At 36.6% G+C, this 23,516-nt stretch overlaps 1 protein-coding gene across 15 annotated transcripts in view; it reads left to right on the top strand.

Moving 5' to 3' along the window:
* Positions 1-23,516, top strand: part of ADGRV1 (adhesion G protein-coupled receptor V1) — a 320,555-nt gene that overhangs the window by 57,755 nt on the left and 239,284 nt on the right. For 14 of the 15 annotated variants that reach the window (XM_033086930.1, XM_033086929.1, XM_033086928.1 and 11 more), the window contains 16 exons: positions 205-407; positions 1,070-1,199; positions 2,515-2,595; positions 4,898-5,037; positions 5,456-6,065; positions 6,935-7,150; positions 8,428-8,643; positions 9,535-9,779; positions 9,970-10,151; positions 10,911-11,722; positions 12,968-13,177; positions 18,618-18,748; positions 18,992-19,091; positions 20,883-21,062; positions 22,508-22,671; positions 23,211-23,304. In XM_033086930.1, coding sequence (XP_032942821.1) covers positions 205-407; positions 1,070-1,199; positions 2,515-2,595; positions 4,898-5,037; positions 5,456-6,065; positions 6,935-7,150; positions 8,428-8,643; positions 9,535-9,779; positions 9,970-10,151; positions 10,911-11,722; positions 12,968-13,177; positions 18,618-18,748; positions 18,992-19,091; positions 20,883-21,062; positions 22,508-22,671; positions 23,211-23,304 — 3,714 coding nt within the window. The remainder of the gene's footprint in view (positions 1-204; positions 408-1,069; positions 1,200-2,514; positions 2,596-4,897; positions 5,038-5,455; positions 6,066-6,934; positions 7,151-8,427; positions 8,644-9,534; positions 9,780-9,969; positions 10,152-10,910; positions 11,723-12,967; positions 13,178-18,617; positions 18,749-18,991; positions 19,092-20,882; positions 21,063-22,507; positions 22,672-23,210; positions 23,305-23,516) is intronic. The other variant, XM_033086935.1, reaches the window with a different exon arrangement.

Below are 23,516 nucleotides of genomic sequence, written 5' to 3'. Positions count from 1 at the left end.
TAACATGAATATCAGTAAGAGAGAGAGAATGGTACAAAGCATATTCCCTGAAGTAGCATGATTGAGTCCTAATGGCATATTGATATTTTTAAAATATCATAAACGTTAAATATAGATATTATAAATATTTTTGTGTAATTTTTTTATTATTCTAATTTGGATTTGGTATGAGAAATCATGTAAATAATATCTTTTGTCTTTCAGGTCTATTGCAGTTCTCAGTGGGGCCACCACCTCAACCCGGTGATGGAATGATTCTGCCAGCCTCTGCTGTGCCCCATATCACTGTTAAAGAAGAAGTTGGACAAATCCAATTATTGGTAGTTCGTGCACAAGGGCTGCTTGGAACAGTTCATATGGATTACAGGACAGTGCCACTTACAGCTTCCAGTCCTAAAGATTATGAGGTATGGCTATTGCCAAGGTGTGTAATTATTTTAAAATTTAATTAGAGACGGAAGAAGCTGTTAGTTTGAATATTTTAGCTCAGCTGTTTGGTTTTTTTTCACTAGCTCAACTGTGATTCTTTTCACAGAAACAGTTTTATTATGGTGTTGTGATAGATGCATAGTACTCACTATAAAAATAAAAATCACTTTGTGCCTTTTGCCTCCTTCCTGTGCAGTGTATTGTGTTCCCTAGGAAAAACCTCTGGGTTTGATTTGATATCCTTAAGAAAACTGTGAATGCACCAAGAATGGATATTTCCTATTGTTTCTAAGTATATCAGACTCTATATGACCATACAGGTGCTTATGCAGGTGGAGATTGTGTTTGTACGTACTCTGATTTGTACATATTCAACAACGTGGCTTATAAGTATCTGTTTGCTTGTCTGATTGCTGTTTGAGCAGAAAAATTTAGATAAATGAAGATGCTTATAATTTAGTGAATTGAGATTGCTATTTCTTAAAACAGCAATATCAAAGACTTAGCAGAATTTTGAAAGTTAAAATGAAGAAAAGTAGATGTTTTGATAAAGACAAAAATAATTTAGGCTGTATTTCTTTTCTCATTTGGATGAAAACACTAAATTTGAACAAAACTGTGATGATCTGACATATTTCAGGCTGTTTGGGGCTCAATGGAATTTCAGCCTGGAGACAGATACAAGTACCTCGCTGTTAACATCACTGACAATTCTATTCCTGAACTAGAAAAAACTTTTAAAGTGGAGCTGTTGAACCCAGAGGGAGGAGGTAAGGCACATACATCAATCCACTGGTTGTATTTTCATGATCTTTATTTATCGCTTAAAATCTAACCTTGTGAACTATTTCTGTCTTATTTCTAAAGACACACCTTCCAGACCGCAGCAATTCTTTTTAGGAAAAAACTGTCATTCAGATGTTTTTTCATCACTGCTGTAAACAACCAGATCTCAAAGAAAGTGTATTACTACTATGTATTCAAAGGCAGTTGCAGCTTTTTTAATTTAATAATTCCATAGTTGGTAGAGTGAATTAAAGTAATTTTAAATTTTGTTGGGTTTTTTTTTTTTTGGTAAGTTGTCAGTATTTACGGTTTAACAGCCAAAAGTGTGCTTTTGATCCAGCACTTGAGTGAAAATGGAGAAATTGCAATAAACTGGCTCATAACTGATTCAAATGGATTATATCATTAGAAAATTGTGTGTGTTGAGATGCCTGGGGAGTTTAGCCAAGTTGGAAAACTAGCTGGAAGCTATGTAAATCCTGCTGTGAGACATTAGTTTTACAGCTGTTGGCAAGCATCACGGCAAGTGCTTCTGCCACAAAAAATCACTTTTACTTCCCTTGCAAATGTTTTTAAGGGAGTTACCTCCTGATTGGAAGAAAAGAAGTAATTCAAAATATTGAGAGCCATAAAGTTCCTTTTTAACTGACATTATTTTTCTAAGAAATTTAGAATTGCAAGTGTGATACCTTCTGGAAAGTTAGATCATATTAACATGAATGTCTGTATTGCAATGTGGCACTATGGTCCTATGCTAGGATTCTTTTGATAAAAGTTTCAGAGCTTTCATGTGTGCGTAAATTTTGGTCAAGTAGTTGTTTCAGTTAAACTAACTTTTCTCTTTGACTTTTCTTTGGTTAGAAAACTTATAGCTAACTTTGGTAATTTAGTAGAGACAGATACCTCCTGAACATAATATTTTTGAGCTTTCCAACAACAATGCAAGCACAAAACTTAGGGTAAAGGCTCCATCAGTTAAGCTGCCAATTTTTTTTCCAATTTTCTGACCCTGCCCTATTTCTAATTTCTCCATTAGGGTTGAGAAAGAGAGAACACAGAAGGAAAGGGGGAAAAAAAGATAAAAGAAAGTTGTGTGTGTTCCCTTTCCATCTGACTTCCTTTTGCTGTTGCCAATGCAATAAATTAAACAAGGGGTAGCATAGTCAATATTTTTTCTGACTTTTAGCAGAAATTCTGTATACTTTCATTTTGAAAATTGACACTTTCCTAGACTTTCTGCTTTCCCTTTATTTATAAATGTATATATGTGTATATATCTATTTATCTGTCATCTTGAAGTTACTGAGCTCTTTAGAAATGATGGAAGTGGTAGTGGTGATGGAAACATGGATTTCTTCCTTTCAACTGTCCCTCAACATGGTAAGTTTTTTTGATTTGTCCTATATTTTATTTAAAATTGTAATAGCTGTTATAAATTACTGTGCTTGATACACCTTTCTTTACATGCAGTTAGAGATTATTAGAATCGATTTAACACGAAGTTTTACAAAAAATTATTTTCCATTTTAATTTACAGTAAATTCACGAATACAAGCCGCACTGAATATAAGCCGCATCTCTGGGTGTTGGCAAACATTTCGGTTTTTGTCCATAGATAAGCCGAACCCGAATATAAGCCGCTTTGTCGTTCGCAGCGAGGACCTGCGTGCAATTATTAACAGAACCGCGGGAGGGCGGGGTTTACTGGCTGAGCTAAGGCTGTGCAGGCTCGGCCCGCTAGGGGCCGCTGACAGGGCCAGATGGCCCAGCCCGGTGCTGCCGCTCGGGGCCCGCCGCCGCTGCCACTGGGCTCGGTCACCCCGGGTCGGCGCTGCCCTGCGGTGGCAGGCAGGGATGGAGTTTCCCCGCTCCTGCCGCGGCGGCGGCGGGCGGGGACAAAGCACCCCGTCGGCTCCCCGAGCTGCAGCAATGGCTGCGCACGCTTCCCCCCCCCTCCTTGGGCCGCAGCAATGGCAGCGCGGGGCTCCCGTCGGCTCCCCGAGCTGCAGCAATGGCGGCGCGTGCTTCCCCCCCCCCCCCGGGCCACGGCAATGGCTGCGCGGGGCTCCCGTCGGCTCCCCGGGCCACAGCAATGGCTTCCGCGGGGCTCCCGTCGGCTCCCCGAGCCGCAGCAATGGCGGCGCCGGCTTCTCCCCCCTTCCCCGGGCCACGGCAATGGCGGCGCGGGCTTCCCCCCCCCTCCCCGGGCCGCAGCAATGGCGGCGCCGGCTTCCCCCCCCCTCCCCGGGCCGCAGCAATGGCGGCGCGGGCTTCCCCCCCACCTCCCCGGGCCGCGGTAGGGACGGCCCGGGTCCCCCCTCTCCTCCCCAGGCCACGGCAATGGCGGCGCCGGGCCCCCCCACGTCTCTCCCCTGGGCTGTGGCAGAGGAGGAAAGAGAGCTCTCCCGCCTCTCTCCCCGCCCCCCGTGCTGCCTACAGGGAGCCAGGCTCCACCCGCGGTGCAACAGAGTAGCGATTTGTAACAATCGCAAAATGCCGACTTTGCAGCTGCTCGGCTCAGCACTCTGGCAGGCACTTCTGAGGTTGTATTAGCCGCTCCTGATTATTAGCCGCATTTCCGGTTTAGGAGCAAAATCTTAGTCAAATTGGTGCGGCTTGTATTCGTGAAATTACTGTAGATACAATTTCACTAGCAGTCAGTGTTTAATGTTTAACAGAGAACAACGGGTTCTTACATAATCAAAACTATATTATAAAACACAATATAATAATTGCAGAATTCAAGTTTACAAAATTATCTTTGCCTGAACATTGTAAAATTTTCCTGGGAGAAAAAAACAAAGGCACTTTTTAAATTGAAGACAAATTTAAAACCACCTGACTTTATGCTTTGATACAATCTATGTATAATTTCGATCCCTTCACAGCAAAAATACTCTTAAAGAAGAATTGTGTTAGATTTTAATGGAGTAATTTGATTTTTTTCATTTTCCCTCTTTCATATCTTCACTTTTCTATTTATGTCATGATATGCAGAAAACAATGATGATTTAACATTAAAAAAACCCAAATATGTTATATGGGGAAACACTGTGCATATAGGACTTCAAACCTGCAGTCTTAAAAATGTTACATGAGCATTCATAGAGTGACAATAGACTAATATTTTCTATTTTTTTCAAATTTTTTGTTTGTTTTTGTTTTTTGTTTTCTTTGGCATTCTGTTCCCCTTTTACTTGTTTCCAGAAATGCTTTCCTTAAGTTCCTTTCTCTCTGAGGAGCATATGTTCAGAAATAGGATTTACTGGACTTTTGGTGGGGTTTTTTTGGTTATTTTTTTTGTTTCTTATTCCAGTTTATGCTAGGATGAAACTTGCATTCATATTGTCTTTCTTCTTATACTGTGGTTTACCTCACTGTCCTAAATGCTTCTCCGTTTTCACTCATTAAACCTATAATTTTATTTTGGTTCCTCCCTTAACATAATACTTTTTTTGTTGAATAGCTGCACAGAAGGACTGAGAGGACTGCCTTACTAAAAGTCAACTCCTTTTCCATACAGGGAGCTACCATGCATTTCAAAAAGAAAAAAAAAAACAAAGACAAACAGCACAGATACTTCATACTGTCTTTTGTATTTTTGTAGCATATTTCTTTAGCTATTTTCTTTAAGTAAACATGAGATATAAAAATAACCCTTTTTGGAACTTGCATTTAACAGCTAGCTTGGGAGTTGCATCCTGTATCCTTGTGACAATTGAGGCTTCTGATGATGCTCATGGTGTGTTTGAATTCAGTGCTGAGTCCCTTTCAGTGAATGGAACTGAGCCTGAAGATGGAGATAGCAATGTTGTGCTGCAGGTTAGAAAGCTTTGAGTCTCATATTGCTGCATGGTACTCTTCTGTCTGTTTTTACTGGTGTTCTCTGATGTTTTTGTCATTAGTCTATGGGGTTTATAACAACTTTGTTATGAACAGTTTCTTTTCCAGTCATACAGTGTTTGCTAATGTATATTATTCAGCTTGAAACTAAAACAATAATAATGATATCCAAAAACCTAAAATCTCCTACTTATTTAGAATCAAGGGACTACTATCTTAAAATAAGTGTTGATAATATAAGTTCTACAGGGCTAACATAATAAAAATTACATGTTTTTAAAACACAGACATATCTTTAAATCATCACATTATTGTCTTTGCTTAATTGCATTTCACACTTTTGTGTTTTTCTTTCTCATATAACTAAAACATGCATGTCTTTATATGTTTTTCTTAGGTTGTGAGAAGTCACGGGGCCTTATCTCGGGTGACATTGCATTGGATCATAATCTGCGATCTTACCAATGACCTGACCATTACAGATGGGAATGTAACATTTGATGTTGGCCAAGTGAGAGCAAATATTACATTACAGATTTCTCCTGATGATGTTCCTGAATTGGATAAAATGTTTTCAGTTTTGATCATCAATGTCTCCCTTGGTCGTCTTGGATATCGTACTAATGCAACACTAACTATTTTAGCAAATGATGATCCATATGGAGTCTTCATCTTTTCTGAGCGAAACAGACCAATGAAAGTTGAGGAAGAAACAAAAAATATCTCTCTGACAGTTATAAGATGCAGTGGTCTCCTTGGTACAGTAATGGTGAAATACAGAACTATTGGTGGTGAAGAAAAGTTGCCCTTTCTTCCACCTGATGCTGTCAGAGCAATAGAGGGAAAAGACTATATACCCATTATAGGTTATGTGATCTTCGCAACCAATGAAAGTGAAGCCTCAATATCCTTGCCTATTTTGGATGATGATGATCCTGAGAGGTCAGAATCTGTTTTTGTGGAGCTAAGCAGTGTTGTTTTGATCAAGAAAGTTCAGGATCGACCAAGTAAGTGTCTTACATAAAACCTACAATTTAACTGCAAAGGTTAGTATTTATATGTAACAGGAGAAAATGCAGCAAGATAAATAAGGAACTGTTTACCTCTGCCAAATGCTGTATAGTTAAGATATCTCTTAGTTACCTGACTTGTGCCTGTTGGAATTTATTTCCTTGGCACACCTTTTTTTTGGAAAAGCATGAATATTTCTTTATCCCTTTTGCATTGTCCTATCCGAGGTCTTTCAGGCCGAATATTATTTGTTTGTGCGCTAGTACCTGCTCATTTAGCATTGTTTCTGGAAATTCACTAGCAGGAAATAACTAAGCTAGTTTTTCTTATTCAAATACAAGGAGTCTTATTGAAAAATAAGTGATGTAGAATTAGGGGTGTGCTGCTTTTTTAGTGTTGACAATTTTTACTTCATTTCTCGTTCAGATGATAAATTCAGGTCATTACAGCGTAATTTGTGCTTCAAAAATTTTTGGCATGTGTAATAGCTGCCCTTGCCAACAGATTGAAATATAATTCCACTGGTAGTTGAAATATTACTTATATTTCATCATATCAAGAATGAAACAGAAATAATTCTGAAGTGTATCGATCTTGCTATTAGTCTTATGGATAAATAAATAAATAAATAAATTTATAGTATCTCATATTTTCAATAAAATTATGGCATGTATGCCCAATAGCACAGTAGAATTAGTAAACACATATATTTTGATGTGGTTTGTAGTTATGTTTGTCCAATTGTAAAAAAGATAATTTTCATGAAAACTGGAGACAGTTATACTCCCATGTATGCCTATGAAATCTATAGCCGTGAATAGTAAGCATTTCAGATAACCGTCACTAAATTCTCTTTATATTTCAGTTATAAATTCTCCTCGACTTGGCTTAGTGGGTGAGACAATAGCTCATGTGATTATCAATGCCAATGATGATGCTTTTGGAACACTTCAGCTTTCAGCTTCAGCTGTGCGAGTTGCTGAAAACTATGTTGGACCAATCATTAATGTGACCAGAACTGGGGGAATATTTTCGGATGTTTCTGTGAAATTTAAAGCTATGCCAATAACTGCAACAGCTGGTAAGAAAGAAGGACAGCAGAACTATGCAGTCTGTGTTAAAGCTGAAAAAAACAAGTGTGTAGTGAATGGTCTATTATGTAACAAGTATGAAATATAAAGTAGTAAGGCATTGGCTGTGCATAGCAAGTATGAATTTAGGACATATGGGAAAGTTTACATGTTACCACTGGAGAATCTAAAAGTGAAATGAGGGAAGGAGTTGGGGTATTTATTTGCTTAGTGGCACACCACCACATAAATGCCCCTTCTCCCCCCACCCCCCAAAATACTGTAGTAGTATATGTAAAAGCAATTTAGTCCCATGTACATATTTAAACCTATCATGTTTTGCTTAGTTGAGCTTATTGGAGAGGAAGTGAGAGCTGGGAACTCAGCAATACAACAAATAAGGAAAAATCTATCAAAACCCAAGGACACTTGTACTTCTGAAAATGGAATGTAAACTTCTCCAGTTTTTCCCTGCTGTAGAGAAGGTAAAGAAAGGAGAAAAATTATGAAGTCTACAGGATCACTTAGGTAGAATAGAGTGCACTGTATTTCATCTATATCCAAATTGAATAGGTAGGTGGTACATGCTCTGAGAAGTTTTAATTTTCATTTTTATGTAACATAGTGTTATAAATTAAATGTGGAGCTAGATTTATATCAGATTGTGCTTTCTATTAGTTTCTGAAGCAGAGCTCTGATCTAGTGTATCACAGATGTTCCTCGGCAGTCGAGACAAGTTTACTTAAAGTGAAGTCAGCACATAAAAGATGCCCTTTACGGAAATCTACTTTCATTAAGGGCTTCTGTTTTCACTTTTATCTCTTGGAAGGCTGGAAAGCATTTATAAATCAAAGATAGAAACATCTTGGTAATGTGACCTTGTAAAAAGCAGGCAGTAATGGACCTTTTGTAACTACCTCGTTGTCTAACAGTGCAAACTCTCTCTTGGACAAACCAGGTTTTATTTTGATCCATCCAGACATCTCAAAGGCAATAAGACATTAAAACAAATCAAAAAACCAACAAAACAAAACCAAACCAAAACAAACAAAAAAAACCCCCAACCCCCTCCAAAGAAAAATAAAAGCAAAAAAATATCCAAAAATCCCCCCTCCCTCCCATCTTTTGGGGTCTAAAAATAAAGGAAAAGACCCCATAAAACCACAAAGAAATGCATGTGTAAGCAAAGAGAAGATGGGTATAACTGATAACTGTTGACCACACTGAGCCATAAAGCACTGATATTATCTGAATTTTAATGTTGGGGTTTTTTCATCTGCACATCTAGGTGAGGACTACAGTGTAGCTTCATCAGATGTTGTCTTACTAGAAGGGGAGACAAGTAAAGCTGTGCCAATTTATATAATTAATGATATCAATCCTGAACTTGAGGAGTCATTTTATGTTCAGCTGCTGAACCAAACAACAGGAGGAGCCTTGCTTGGATCTTTGACGAGGGCAGTCATAACTATTGAGGCTTCTGATGACCCATTTGGATCCTTTGGTAAAGGAGAACGTATTTTCTTTTTTCTGTTAACATTTTTTTCTGGGAGTTTGTGAGGGAGTTGCTACTTGACCACTGAATAAAAATATTCAGAAGCGGAAGTGTTGGTGTAGAGAGTAAAGGTTGGTGTAGAGAGAGTAGGGAAAAGATGATATTAACTGTATTAAAACATGTAATAAAAGAGTAATGGGGCATCAATATAACAAAAGGATTGAGCCTCTTAGAGGCTCTGGTTGGTGGCACGAAGCAGTAGAACAAGAGACAACAGGTAGAAACTGATTCCCAGGAAGTTCACCTGAACATGAGGAAGACCTTCTTTACTGTGCAGGTGACAGTGCACTGGAACAGACTGCCCAGAGAGGTAGTAGAGTCTCCTACAATGGAAACATTCAAGAGCTGTCATGGTGAACTCCTGTGCCTTGTGCTCTGGAATGGCTGTACTTGAACAGGGAGTTTGAATTGAGTGACCTGTGGTGGTCCCTTCCAACCTGACCCATTCTGTGATTCTGTGATTTCTACTTAACATATTCCATATTAAATAGTTTTAATTTATTTCTTCAATAAGTGACATGAAATCTGGTAAAGAGTTTCTTTGCTGGAAATAATTATGAAATTATATTCTATGACTTTAGAAACAGTTCATGTTTAGCCTCAAACAATGGGTGTATTGGAATACACTTTTTGGATGAAGGCTTAATTTTCGTGTTAATTTTCTCTGCAGATGAAAATATGAGTATTGAAAAATTGCTTTTAGGTTTAAACATGATTAAAAGGAGTTTACCTGTGCAAGTAAATGCAAGCAAGTAAAATAAAACTCTGTACTTCAGGAACTGATATATTTCTTCTCAATGTGTTTGTTAATGCACTACTTCTCCCTATGGTGTATGTCAGTTTTTCAGAATACCGAATTCACTGTGGAGGAACCTGAATTTGGATCAGTAATCATAAATCTGCCAATAATCCGCAATGCTGGGACACTGGGTAATATTACTGTTCAGTGGGCTGCTACCATTAATGGACACTCTGCTCATGATGACTTGCAAGTTGCCATGGGTAATATTACTTTTGCCCCTGGGGAAACCATTCAGATGTTGCTGTTGGAAATCCTAGCTGATGATGTTCCAGAAGTAGAAGAAGTAAGTAGAGAAGTTATGTCTCTCTTGAACAATATTAGAGTTTGAACTTGTATAAGGAATGTGTGCAGATCCAAACGAGAAATGTTATGGCAGGAAGCTGCAACAAGTTCAGATTTTATTTTGCTTGTGATTATCTTTAGAAATGGCAAAAATTATTTAGCTGCATTATTTGTTTTTCTTTCTTTTCGAGATTGTCCGTATAGAATTAACTCAGGCCTTCAACGGTGGTGCTATTGGATTAGATGGCACAGCAAATATTGTTATACCTGCCAATGATAATCCTTATGGCACAGTTTTCTTTCAACAATCCTCATATCTAATTCAGGAGCCACTAGAACGAAATCTACTTGCAAATATATCAGTCAGGAGAAGGTCTGTATAATATTGACTGATTTTGAATTTGGGTTTTTTTTGTTGTTGTTTTGGTTTGTTTCTTGTTGGGTATATTTTGGCAATAATTTTAAGTGTCATGCCCTTATGTATGTGTTTGCATAAATTTCTTGTTCTGCCAGCTCTCTTTTTTTTCATATATTTTGATTTTAAAGGAGATGTCTGCTTGTTAGAAATGTACATAAAGTTTCAATGAAATAAATGTTTGCAGTGTAAACCCAGTGTACACAGTGTACTTGAAGTTTTAAAGCCTGTGAAATTGTCAAGCCGTTTAGAACTGCAAACCAACTTGTTCCTATGATGTGAACTGGAGGACAAAATGAATTAAATGTTGTGTGATGTAAGACAAAATGAAGAGCAGAACAGGTTTTGCATATGAAGTATGGTATCCTGAGGATATGACATCTCAGAGGAATGATAACAGTGCTAGTCAGCAAAGACTTTTTCTTCCTTGACAGTCCTAAGAGGACTGATCTAAATCATAAAAACAAATGTTGCAAACGTGCATGTTTAACAGACTACTACCCAAACTATAAATGATTAAACTTGCTCTCCAAATAACCCAACTACTCAACTATTCTGGTAGTAGCTTCAAGGGAAGTCACTGTAATTAGCTGTTTGTAACTTTTCGCGATTCGGAAGGCATTAGTTAATTTTGTTCATTTTTATGCTTAACCCAGTAGTATTATGTTAGACATGCTTCACCAGCTAACACAACATTTTTATTTTAATTTCTTTTAGTGGGGGAAGGTTTGGTCAGCTGCAAATATTTTACAGCACTTCTGAGACTGACATTGTAGCTCTTGCCATTGAGCAAGGTGAGGATATACTGGCCTATTACGAGTCTCCTCTACAAGGAATTCCTGACCGACCATCTAACACCAGAGTGAACGTGTCAACAGCAAGTGACCCACTGTATGCCTGTGCAACACAGTGCCTAAAAGAACAAGCATGTTCAGCCTTTACATTTTCCAGTGCCTCAGAGATTCCTCTCTGCCTCTGGCTGACAACAGAGATCAGGTCATTAACTAACATGTCAGGATTATGGACATACAAGAAAAACATCAGCAGTACATCCATTCTGTTTAGCACACAAGCCATTGCTGGTAGTGATTATGAATCTATCACAAGACAGTGGGCGATCATGCAGGAAGGGGAAGAGTTTGCAAATCTCACAGTTACCATACTCCCTGACAGCCTGCCAGAATTGGATGAAAAATTCACTATATCCCTGTTAAAAGTTGAACTATTGAACATCTCAGCCAGCTTAAAACATCAACCAACTATTGGACAGCCAAATACTTCCACAGTTACCATAATGATGAATGGGGATGCCTTTGGAGTATTTAAGATCTACAGTGTAAGTCCCAATGCAACAGAAAAAGGTCTGTATATTGAAGTAGAAGAACGCCCTGACGTCAACGTGCAGCTAATGATACACAGGACAGAAGGCAGCCTGGGACAGGTGGCAGTGGAATGGCGTGTTGTTGGTGGAACTGCTACCCCAAACTTGGATTTTGTGGGTGCTGGTGAGATTCTGGTGTTTGCTGAAGGTGAGGCAAGGTTTAGCACTAATTTCTTTTGTCTAAAACAAAAGAAAACACAAAACAAACAGACACACGAAGACCACAAAGACTAAAAAATAGATTTAAAATGGGATGAAAAAGATAAATATTTAAGCATTTTAAAGAAATATTGCAGTATGCATTATAAAGATATCATTTTTGCTAAATAAATGAGGAATAATATTGCTGAAATAGTTGTATCAAAGGTAATGAAAATGAGAATCAGGCCTAAGTGGTCTTTTGTTAATCATCTGTCAATTCAGTACTAATTTTTAATGGTATATCTTTTTAGATTCTGAGATTGTATTGATTTTGTAACATAACAGGATAGTTTAAAAATTCCCAAGAAGAAAAGTCTAGAAAGGCATTACTTAAGCACTGTGCAACATAATGGATGTGTTTTATATTTTCAAAGTCTGAGATGATTGAATAGTTGTTTTGAAAACAATTTATGGGAGTGTAGTAGTGATTCTAGTGTTCATTTAGCTTGCTAAACCATCTGAACTCAAATAAAGGGTTGCAAGGAGTGATTTGGAAACTGACATGTAATTATATTAGTGTTTATAAGTTTACTAAATCTATTTTCAAAATACTTTGAAAGGCAATATAACAAAAAATATATGTATGTGGTAAACTGATATAATTATTAATAAAGTTTGTGTACATAAAATGACCAATAGGATTGTGTTGCAAATTGTAATGTATTATACATATACTGGTAATTGATTGTGTTTCCTGTTTATACTGTCATTCATTGATATTCCAGAAGACAAGTAACTAATATAATGACAGTTCACTTTAATGCATTTCCTGGTCCAGTAAATACGTAGTCAAGTTTCGCATACATATGTCTGTATGTGGTTCATCAGAAAATGTATTTACTTGATAACTCTTTTTAGAAGAATTATATTCCCTTTTTCTAATTAAAATTTGAAAACTGGAGAAGTCATAAAGCAAATAAGAATTCTAGGCATTCAGAATACCAACATTGTTAATTTCTACAGAGGGTATTTAATAATTTGTTAATTATCTTGCCTAATAAAACCTTTCATTAGTAATTGAGTAAATTTTCATAGCAATAGTCATAACTTCTAGACAGGTAAATAAGTAAAGATTCTTCATGTCCTTTTTTTATATTATGTAAGTACTTACTGCTAGAATAGATTATTGAATCTTTTTAAAAGGTGATTTTCATGTGAATGCGTACATATGTATATGTTCTTCTACTTTTAGGTGAAACAAAAAAGATCGTCACACTCACCATTCTAGATGACCCAGAGCCAGAGGATAATGAAAGCATCATAATCAGCCTGGTGCATACTGAAGGAGGGAGTAGGATTCTGCCCAGTTTTGACACTGTCACAGTGGTTATCCTGGCAAGTGACAATGTGGCAGGAATCATTGGCTTCCAGACAACTGGAAGGTCTGTTATTGGTCGTGAAGGTGGGTACTGTGTGTTGACCACACTCTGTTTAACATGAGCTTTCATCTCTGTGCTTTCTGTTGATAACCATTCAGTGATTGTTATCACTATTCAGAGAATGCCAGGAAACAGAGAATAACTACCTACTTAGCACACTTAGCACTACATTTGGATTTTTAACTCCTGCAAAGAGCACTTAAGTGAAATGGAAAAGGTGAATAGACCGTTTGCCTGCCTGAGTAGCCAGCTGTAGTCTGGCAGTCTGAGAACAGCTGTTAATGTGACCAAGGAATTAATATAAATAATCTCATTCCTCAAGATTACAAAGACCTTATTTACTTCCCACTGGTTCATTATTAGTCATAGCATGCTGAAACTGAAAGCTTTTATTTGGAGCTTTTATCTTCTATATATAGTACATATGTAGTGCTAAAGCTGATTCCAATTCTTCAGCTTGTGAAAAATAGTGCATTGCATTATAGCAAGAAAAAACAGCCAAACTAGTTCACTTTAATACAAAAAAAAAAGGAATGAGCTAAAACTTTTAAATTATTTCAGTGCTTTTCCTTATCAAGATTTTTCTTATGAAGACAAACATTATCAGACACAAATCCAAATAGTACTATCTTTTCTATTTATTATATTATTGAACAATTTCTGTTAAGCAACTCAGTATTTTTTTTCAAGCTGTTCATATTATTTAGCCCTGTGGGGAGAAATAATTTGAAAAACTGAAGATTGGTGAGGAAAAAGAAAAATAAGTTCATTTTAGATTTGCTTCAAGAGTAGCCCTGCAGATGGGAGATGTAAGAAAATACTCGGTGTGAGAAAATTCAGGTATTTATGTTCTCTCTGCACTGTTGTCTGCCAACCGAAAATAAATAGATTTTCTCACAGATAACAGGATGCTGTTAAAGGCTAAAAGCCTTTCCCGTAGATTTGGACCTCTTTGTATGGGGGGGGCGGGGGGCGGGAATTAAGAGGGTTGGTGAAACACAACCTGGTGAAGGAATTGTGCATCAAATGGTCCAGGCCTTTTGGTATGTAACACAGTGCTCAGGGTACTATTTGCCCTGCTGATATGGAATAAGTTTAGCAGTGTAGGAGACTCTATTTTGAAAGTTACGTAATGGAATAAATCCTTTCTTCTCACTTCAGCTGTGGATCATGGCTGTCTTGGTGACATACATGAATATATTCTATTCATACAATCACTGTGTTGAGGGCAAGGGCAGCATTTAAGTACAAACAGAACATGCAAGAGTTGTATGGCTATGACTGAATTAGATAAAAACATAATGCAATAGCATGAAATAAGGAACAGGAGGAGAATGGATTAGGTCCTCTTCTCCTTGATATAGACAGAAATCTAAAGAAATATATAAAAGGGTAAAATATTAAAAACCCCCATACAACAAAATAGCAACATTAACCTAAGAACACTTGCAATTTTTGGAAGTCAGTTTTTATTTGTGTTAGTATTTCTGACTGGATAGGAATAACAAAGATTTTGGTTAAGATGGCTGAGCTTTCCACGGGTCGGTAGATGACTACTGGAGGGTCTTTAATTAAAATGCATTGTACTTCAGGTTTCTTCCTGGGGCTTGCATTACAGTGTATCAGGGTTCTATGTCTTGAAGTATTTTACAGTTTTCAGTGAAATTTTTTTGTATTACATAATGTTGCATTGAAATAGCCTTTCTCTATAGTATGTATTCTGTGATGATATTAAAGTACAATAATTTCACGAGTATAAGGTGCGCCAGAGTATAAGGCACACTTCCAGGTGTCAACAAATTTCCAAACTTTGCCCATATATAAGGTGCACTGGAGTATAAGGCACACTTTTTCTTTTGCAGAGAGGATCTGCATGCAACAAAGTAACCAATTAGTAACAATCACACCAACCCTGCTGTCTTGGGTTACAATACAGGATATGATCAAAGTATCTATTCTATCACCGTCTGTTGTGATCAGGTGGTGCAGTGATCCTTATCTCCGTGGGAGATACTCAACTTATGTGGGAGATACTCTACTAATCCATTGAAACTAGTAGGGCGTTGTTCTTTATCTTTGCACCCCTCATCCTTCCTCCAGGGAGTTATCTTCTGCTAATGGCCATTGAGTCCCACTGTGTGACTGATAAAATTACTTCATCCCATTGGGAGTTGCTCCAGCCAGTGGGGAGAGCCCAGCCTTTCCTACCTAGATGAAAACTGAAATTCTGGCACACCAAGTCACCCTCTTTTCCCTGGACTCCAGAGGTAAACCAGACTTTTTTTCCATATCATCGCTGGATCTTCAGAGGGAGGCTGCGCACTTCTACAAGACCACTCCTTCAACTGAACCACATCTGTCACTTCAGGAGGACTGCAGCCATCATTTAATGGGACTGCTACCAACACCCTGACTGACGGGTGTCACCCTGCCGGGGTGTCAGGTTGTACTGTGACTTAGTGTCGTAGTTTGGAGGACAGATGTCTACTAAGAAAGGCAGGAGCCTCTCTTTGAAATGGAGAATGTAAACCCCCTCTCTCCAAATTATTATAATTTTGAAATCAAGGAGCTCTCAGGCAAAGATATGGGAATTAGGAATAACAGTTCTTTACTAGAGAAATTAAAATAGAAATACAGTACTACAAAGAAACAAACTCCAAACTCTGACAGAGTCACAGTACAACCTGACACCCTGTCAGGCAGGGTGTTGGTGGCAGATTGATTAAATAGTGGCTGCAACCTTCTTGCAGTGACAGATGTGGTTTAGTTGAAGCAGTGGTCTTGTAGAAAGTGCAGTTTCCTTCCAGAGATCTAGTAGTGATGTGGAGAAATCTCATTTTTTTCTAGAGTCCAGTAGAGAAAGGGCTACTTGGTGTCCTAGAATTTCAATTTTTATCTAGGTAAGAAAGGCTTGGCTCTCCCCCTGGCTGGAGCAACTTTCAATGGGATGCAGTAATTTTATCAGTCACACAGTGAGACTCAATAGGCCATTAGCTGAAGATAACTCCCTGGAGGAAGGATGAGGGGTGCAAAGATAAAGAACCCTACTGGTTTCAATGGATGGCCCATTAGCAGAGTATCTCCCACGGAGATAAGGATCACTGCCCCACCTGGTCACAACAGATGGTGATAGAATACATTCTGTGATCACATCCTGTATTGTAACCCAAGACACTTTGTCAGTGTTTGGGGTTTGTTTCTTTGTAGTACTGTATTTCTATCTTAATTTTCCTAGTAAAGAACTGTTATTCCTAATTCCCATATCTTTGCCTGAGAGCCCCTTAATTTCAAAATTCTAATAATTTGGAGGGAGGGGTGTTTACATTCTCCATTTCAAAGAGAGGCTCCTGCCTTTCTTAGCAGACACCTGTCCTCCAAACCAGGACACATGCTAAGCCCCGCTGAGCCCTGCGACCCTGCATGGTTTGGCTCGCGGCTCACACTTCCAGGTTGGCAAATTTCCAAAATTTGTCCATATATAAGGTGCTCTGGCATATAAGGCGCACTTCCGGGTTGGGACCAAAATTTTAGTCAAAAGGGTGTGCCTTATACACGTGAAATTACTGTAATTATTTTTCTGTCAAATATTTATTCATTTACCTTGGATGCACAAAATTCTCAAATGGGATAAACAGATTTCAAGGTAGTATTAAATGACATGGAAGATTAGGCTTAGTGGGACCTGTAAATTGTCAGTCTGTCTTCAGATATCTTACTGTAGAAGCAGAATTCTTTTGATGTCAATAAATTTTGAAGTGTTTGTTCTCTTAGTACTAGTGTGGCAACTTAAAGCAAGACTGCTTTAAATGAAGTTTGAAATGATGAGACTGATAACTTACTAATTTTATGTACTGGAAAATCGGTGTATACAATTTTTGTATTACTTCTTCACAAATTTATTTTTCAGTTTATTATATTAAGGTCTTTCAAAGTTTGTTGTTGATATCTATCTCATTCGTAGCCCATATATTGGCATCCCTCAAATATTTCCTTACCAAACAGAGAACATGTCCAGAAATTGATCAATTTTTTTCTGCCGGTTTTAGATATACAATATTGTCTTGCAATATAATATACCGGAATAACCGGATAAGCATCCTGATTTGGTGTTCTTTGAGTTATACAGTGAGAGTAGCTGGGCTACTCAATTCTGTATGCCAAGCACTAAGAACAAAGCACCACATCTGCTCTTTCCCTTTCACAGATGTATCTCAGTGTTTCTCAATAGGGTGGCTTTTAAGTGTGTACATAACACAAACTAAAAGATGGAAGTGTTGCCAGTTTTGCAACAACAACAAAAATTCAAGTCAATTTATAGCAATACTAAAAAAGTAATTTTCAGTCAGTTGAGGATGGATCTAAGTTTACATGATTATTTACAAGAACCTCAATATTATAAATTTCTGTGTATTTCATGTCTTTGAAGACTAATTCCATAATTATATGCTGGCAAACTTCCATTCTATGAATTGGAAAAATACTGTTGGCATACAGATGCAATGCAGTTATGTATTAAAATAAATATCTCTCTTCTAATGTAGATGTATCGCACAATTTTACTAATGTTACCTGCTGATATATTTAATATTAATATAATATGTAATTATACATGCCCATATTTAAAATATTTAATTTTATATCACATATTTATTTTGTATAAATGTATATAGCTATTTCATACTTTATAATTATATGAATTTTCTTAATTTTTCAAAACTTCCTAAAGGGTTTACTCTTTAAGTGACCATTTGGTTAAATATTATAAATGTAGAAAAAATACCATAACTACTTCTTATAGATGCATATTTTCATTTGATACTTATTATCTCTGAAATTATAATAAATTACTAAAATTATTTTAAATTATAAAACATCTTTTTTTTGCTTCTAAATACTACCCTTTTAAAATTATGACTTTTTTTTTTTTCTCGGGTGTTTTCTAACATCCAGAAGCTGATAACATTTGTAAATTCAAACTCACATATATGGAACTTGCAGGTAGGTAATTACAAGAATTTTTCCACATGTACTGTGTAAAGTCACAAGATACTGCCAATGTTAGGAACATGTCTATTCCTTGCCAGTTAGCTGGTGCAGAAAACTGTGTTAAAGCTGTGTGTAGGGCGTTTGTTCTGTGTGTAGTTCACAAACAGAGCTACACTTTGTTTTGTGTATGTTTTGATAGCAGTTATGCATATGTACCAGATTCCTTTATATGTTGATAATTCTTTCCAAGAATGAACTAAATTCATAAAAACCCATGAGGAAAGAGTTTAGATTTGTGGTGGTTTTGTTTCAATATTTAAATAAATAGGTATTACTTAACTATGGGGAAGCTCACTATTAAAAATATTAAGCTTTTACATTAAAAATGCTTTAACTGTGATTCATATTTTTTCATTTTAATAGTTGAATTATGGAAGAATAAACTCCATAATATTGCATTTTGTCCTTTGTTCCTAGGAGAACGACTGCAATTCCATATTGTAAGAACTGCCCCAGGACTGGGAAATGTTACTGTTGAGTGGAAAATAGTTGGACATAATGTACAACGAAATTTTGAATATTATTCTGGAATTCTCTTTTTTACTGAGGTGAGTCCATAAGCTAATATAATGGCTACAAGAGAATATTGTAATTTAAAGTGAGCTGAAAAAACAAGTATGCTTTTATAGCAGTCTTCTTTGTCTTGATATGATTAAACTACAGGGATTGTATAGTTCTCAGTATTTTAACTTGACATTTCTTAAAGGTATTGCTCAAAATACATATGAGAGAGTGGTATTAATTGTACTCTGTACACTAATGACTAATCAGTTTATCAATCACCTTTATAGGGGGTATTGAATACAACATTATACATCCACTTACTGGATGACCATATTCCAGAAGAAAAAGAAGAATACCGGATCATCCTATACAACATCAAAACAGAAGGTAATGCTGAACTACAGACTGTTATATCTGCTATATCTAAAATTGCCATTTATTAGTGTAATAGCTCTGCATGTATTGAACCATTTTGGAAGTGTAGGACTAAGAATATTGAAAATGTTGCAAACGATGCAAAATTTATTCCCATTTTTTTGAAACAGACAAGACACATCTGTGTATTTATGTATACATATGAGGCAGGTGTCATAAAATAAATTGGTATTTTTATCTTTTTAAACAATCTTGTCTGTCAAGCTGTCTTTCTGCTCTGTCTCTGAATTACAGGAGGTCAGAATATTTTACTCTTTCATTGAAATTATAATGACAAAAGAAGCCTGAAACTTCATCCCTTCTGAAATACCTTTTGTTAAAGTGGAATTAGTGTCTAACATCAAACTAACTTGACAAGGGTGGTGTTGCTGATAGATGCCTTGCACACTTGTCTTAATAATTTGTTTACTCTTGTAATCCTTCAGGATAAGTATAAATTAATACAATTTTTCATCAAGGCAACGCTGGTAGTAATTTCTTAATGGAATGATTGAGAAGTTGAATATAATGTTAAGTTTTATAATGAGTTCCTAGAAAAGCTTTCTCTTTCCTTTTACAAGTAATTTCACGATTATAAGCCACACTGAGTATAAGCCGCACTTCTGGTTGCCAGCAACTTTTCGTTCTTTGTCCATATATAAGCCGCACCTGATTATAAACCTCACATTACAATACAGAGTGTGATAAAAGGTATTTATTCTATAACCATCTGTTGAGGGTGGGGACAGTGATCCTTATCTCAACGGCAGATATTCTGCTAATGGGCCATCCATTGAAACCAGGCGGGCATTGTTCTTTATCTTTTCACAACCCATCATTCCCCCAGCGAGTCATTTTCTGCTAATGGCCCATTGAATGCCACTGTGTGACTGATAAAATTACTGCATCCCATTGGAAGTTGCTACAGCCACGGGGAAAAACCCAACATTTCTTACCAAGATAAAAACAGAGGTTTTGGGACATTAAGGTAACCCCTTTCTCCACTGGACTCCAGAGGAAAACTGGATTTCTCCACATCACTACTGGACCTCCGGAGGGAAACTGCATCTTCTACAGGAGCACTGCTTCAACTGAATCACATTTGTCACTGCAAGAGGACTGCAGCCACCATTTAATGGGACTGCTACCAACACCCTGCCTGATGGGGTGTCAGGTTGTAGTACTGTATTTCTATTTTAATTTCCCTAGAAAAGAACTGTTATTCCTAATTCCCATATTTTTGCCTGAAAGCCCCTAGATTTCAAAATTCTAATAATTTGGAGGGAGGGGGTTTACATTCTCCATTTCAAAGAGAAGTTCCTGTCTTTCTCAGCAGACACCTGTCCTCCAAACTAAAACAGCAACTTTTCATTCTTTGTCCGTATATAAGCCGCACCTGATTATAAACTGCACTTTGGGTTCGGACCAAAATTTTAGTCAAAATGGTGTGGCTTATAATAGTGAAATTACTGTAGTTTAGGAAAGTACTGTCTCTTCAGGTTTTCTCATTTCTCAATATAGTCTTGAACTCTATAGTTTTATGCATACAATTTTTGTTGTGATTAAATGTTCCTGTGCTTGTTATAGAATGCAATTACATATACATTCCACACCATCTGTAAAATTCAGTGAGCATATAATGTATTTGGTTTGATTTCATTTGTAGTGTTACTGCCTGTCACTTTTACATAAAAATAGCAGTAATGTAAGACTAAACTTTATTTACCTAACATTATTAGCTGTAGTCTATTGGTTCTTTTCCAGGTGTTTCTCCAGCTGGTGCTGCTGTTTTGGATAGTCAAGGATATGAAGCTCTTCTGACAGTAGAAGCTAGTGATGAACCACATGGACTACTGAATTTTGCTTCTTCATCCAGGGTAGTTTTACTTCCAGAGGAAAACAAAACAGTTCAACTTTTTATTAACAGAGAATTTGGATCTCTAGGTTTGTATAATTTCTCCAAGAGAAATTAGATTTTGTTTTCAATATAATAAGACAAATAAAAACCATGATAGTGAGGCTAGAAAATCTTGAAAATCTTGGATACAACTGAGGTTTTCGGAACTTCTAGGCCCCTTACTCTATGCTTGGAAACTGAGTTTTAACTAAAACTGAAGCTATAGCCTTTAATTCTACAGCACGGTATCTGGGAACTATGACCATAGCTAGTTGGCTGTTAGGGTTGTACTTTTATGTCCCGCAGATATGTCTTGAATTTTTAGTCTGTCCAGAAGGCATAAAGAAACAAGAGAAAAGGAGTTTACATAGAATTATCATTCTGTAAACTTCCAGAATCTGACAGTTTAAGAATATCCCTGGAAAAAGTTGCGTTGACGCTTCTAAATTCAGTTTATGCCTCTCCTAGGAATTATGTATTTTTTTTAAATTCAATTTTCCTTTTAAAATCAAATTAAATGGTACTAACTTTAATAATGTGCTGTGTGCCAAAATATTTTTTTGTGTTTCCTTCCTTCCTATTTTGACTTCCATTGAGAGATAACATACCTAATAATTTTCTATTTATGTTTTTATACTCTATTTAGAACTCAGTGATAATCTCTCTTATTTGTTTTTCTCTATTTTGAGGTGAAGTGATCAGTGGAAATAAATATTCAAGATCTGGACACACTACAGATTTGTAGGGGAATTTAAATGTCATTTCTTTGTTTTCCTTTTCTTTTTAAATGTCAATCAGTATCTAAATTATCTTCCAAACACTACTTAGGAAACTATTAGTTTATTGTTAAGTATCCATTGTAAATGTGAAATCTCTCAATGGAACTCCATATTTATTTATTAAAACTAAGATTCTTTTATACCTTATATTTTATTTCATACAGATCAACTTTGAATTTCATTTGTGATTTTATCTCTGGGATCATGCTCTTTAAATTTGCAATTTGACTTACTCTGGCAGATTGGTGAGATATGGCATTATTATAGAGAAAAAAGTCTAGCTTTTCCTGTAGTAAAATTTATCACTGTATCCCTATGTTTTTATTCTCTATCAACATCTGTGACAGTCTGTCTGGAAAGGAAACTAAATTTAGAGCTCTCATTAGAGCCTTTCTTCCTTGTTCCAGACACACTACTTCCCATGACACCGAACCAGGTATCAATAAAATATTAGATGTCCCAGGTATGTAATGTAGTATTTGAAGTTCTCAGCATGTCAAATATATTAATAGCTTGGGTCCTAATGCTTTCTGTGTCCTGTGGTCTTGGACAAAAGACTGAAAGAAACAGGTCTCGTTGATTTCAGATTAGTTTTAATTCTCTGGTTTGTAGTTAGGTGTTCCATTTTTCAAGTGATCTCTTTCTTTGTCTATTCCAGTGAACATTACATAAAAATTGAAAAAGTGGGGTTTTTTTGGTCACATTTTAAACAGGTGCCATCAATGTTACATATACCACAGTTCCAGGATTGGTCTCCTTAAGTAACCAGACAGAGGGGACCTTGGCTGAATCAGGAGCTGATTATGTAGCTGTTTCTGACTCAGTGATTTTGGAAGAAGGAGAAACATCAGCTGTCATAAATGTTACTATTCTAGAGGTAACTCTGTATCCTTTCACTCTGTCCTTATTTGTATGACAACTGAAAATGAATATTGTGGACCCTTAGTCTTGCAAGTTGTATTACTTGAAGCTATCCATTTTATTTTAATTTAGATAGGCTGCTTTGGTCCTTAATGGTAAAATCACATAAGACAGTGCTTACTCAAATGAAATTTAACTCTTTCATTAAGACTTTAGTTTCTGATATTCAGACAAGTGTAATTCATTGCTTGCCACTTTATCAGTGAAGAGGTTTATCAGGCTGTTACTTTTATCAGTGGTTGCTATTTGTGCCTTTAAAATTGAGCAGAAATTTAGTCACATCTAGTACAGTTTCACCACAATCTTTTCCATTAAATATAATGTCTTGCTTCATAATTAACATTTTATGTGAAAGTGTCCCAGGAAAATGAAAGCATAAATTAATTCTAATGTTACTATAACGTTAGAGACTTCTAGTGTGCTGCTTTTTGACAAATTCTGTGATTGTTTCATAAACAAAACGATAAGAGAATATACTGGATTTGTGTTTTGTAGGATGATGTACCAGAAGTGCAGGAATTCTTTTTGGTCAATATAACTTCGGTGGAACTTACCATGAACCATTCAACTTCCTCCCCACCTAGGCTAGGTAAAACAACTTAAAACCAATTATGTTTAATTTTATTTTTATATAAATTGAATTCATAATATATTACTCTGGCACATCATTATTCTACTTACCACTTCTCAAATAAACCAAAATGAGACAGGGTGTTCTTCAAGAAACATTGTAGAACATCAAACATAATCATTACACTGGCTTCTTACTTTTTAAAGCCCAGTAAAAATGACAAGACAATT

This window comes from Catharus ustulatus, unplaced genomic scaffold (genome assembly GCF_009819885.2).
Source record: "Catharus ustulatus isolate bCatUst1 unplaced genomic scaffold, bCatUst1.pri.v2 scaffold_74_arrow_ctg1, whole genome shotgun sequence".
NCBI classification, from domain to species: domain Eukaryota; kingdom Metazoa; phylum Chordata; class Aves; order Passeriformes; family Turdidae; genus Catharus; species Catharus ustulatus.
This window is presented reverse-complemented; position numbering and strand designations above follow the sequence as displayed.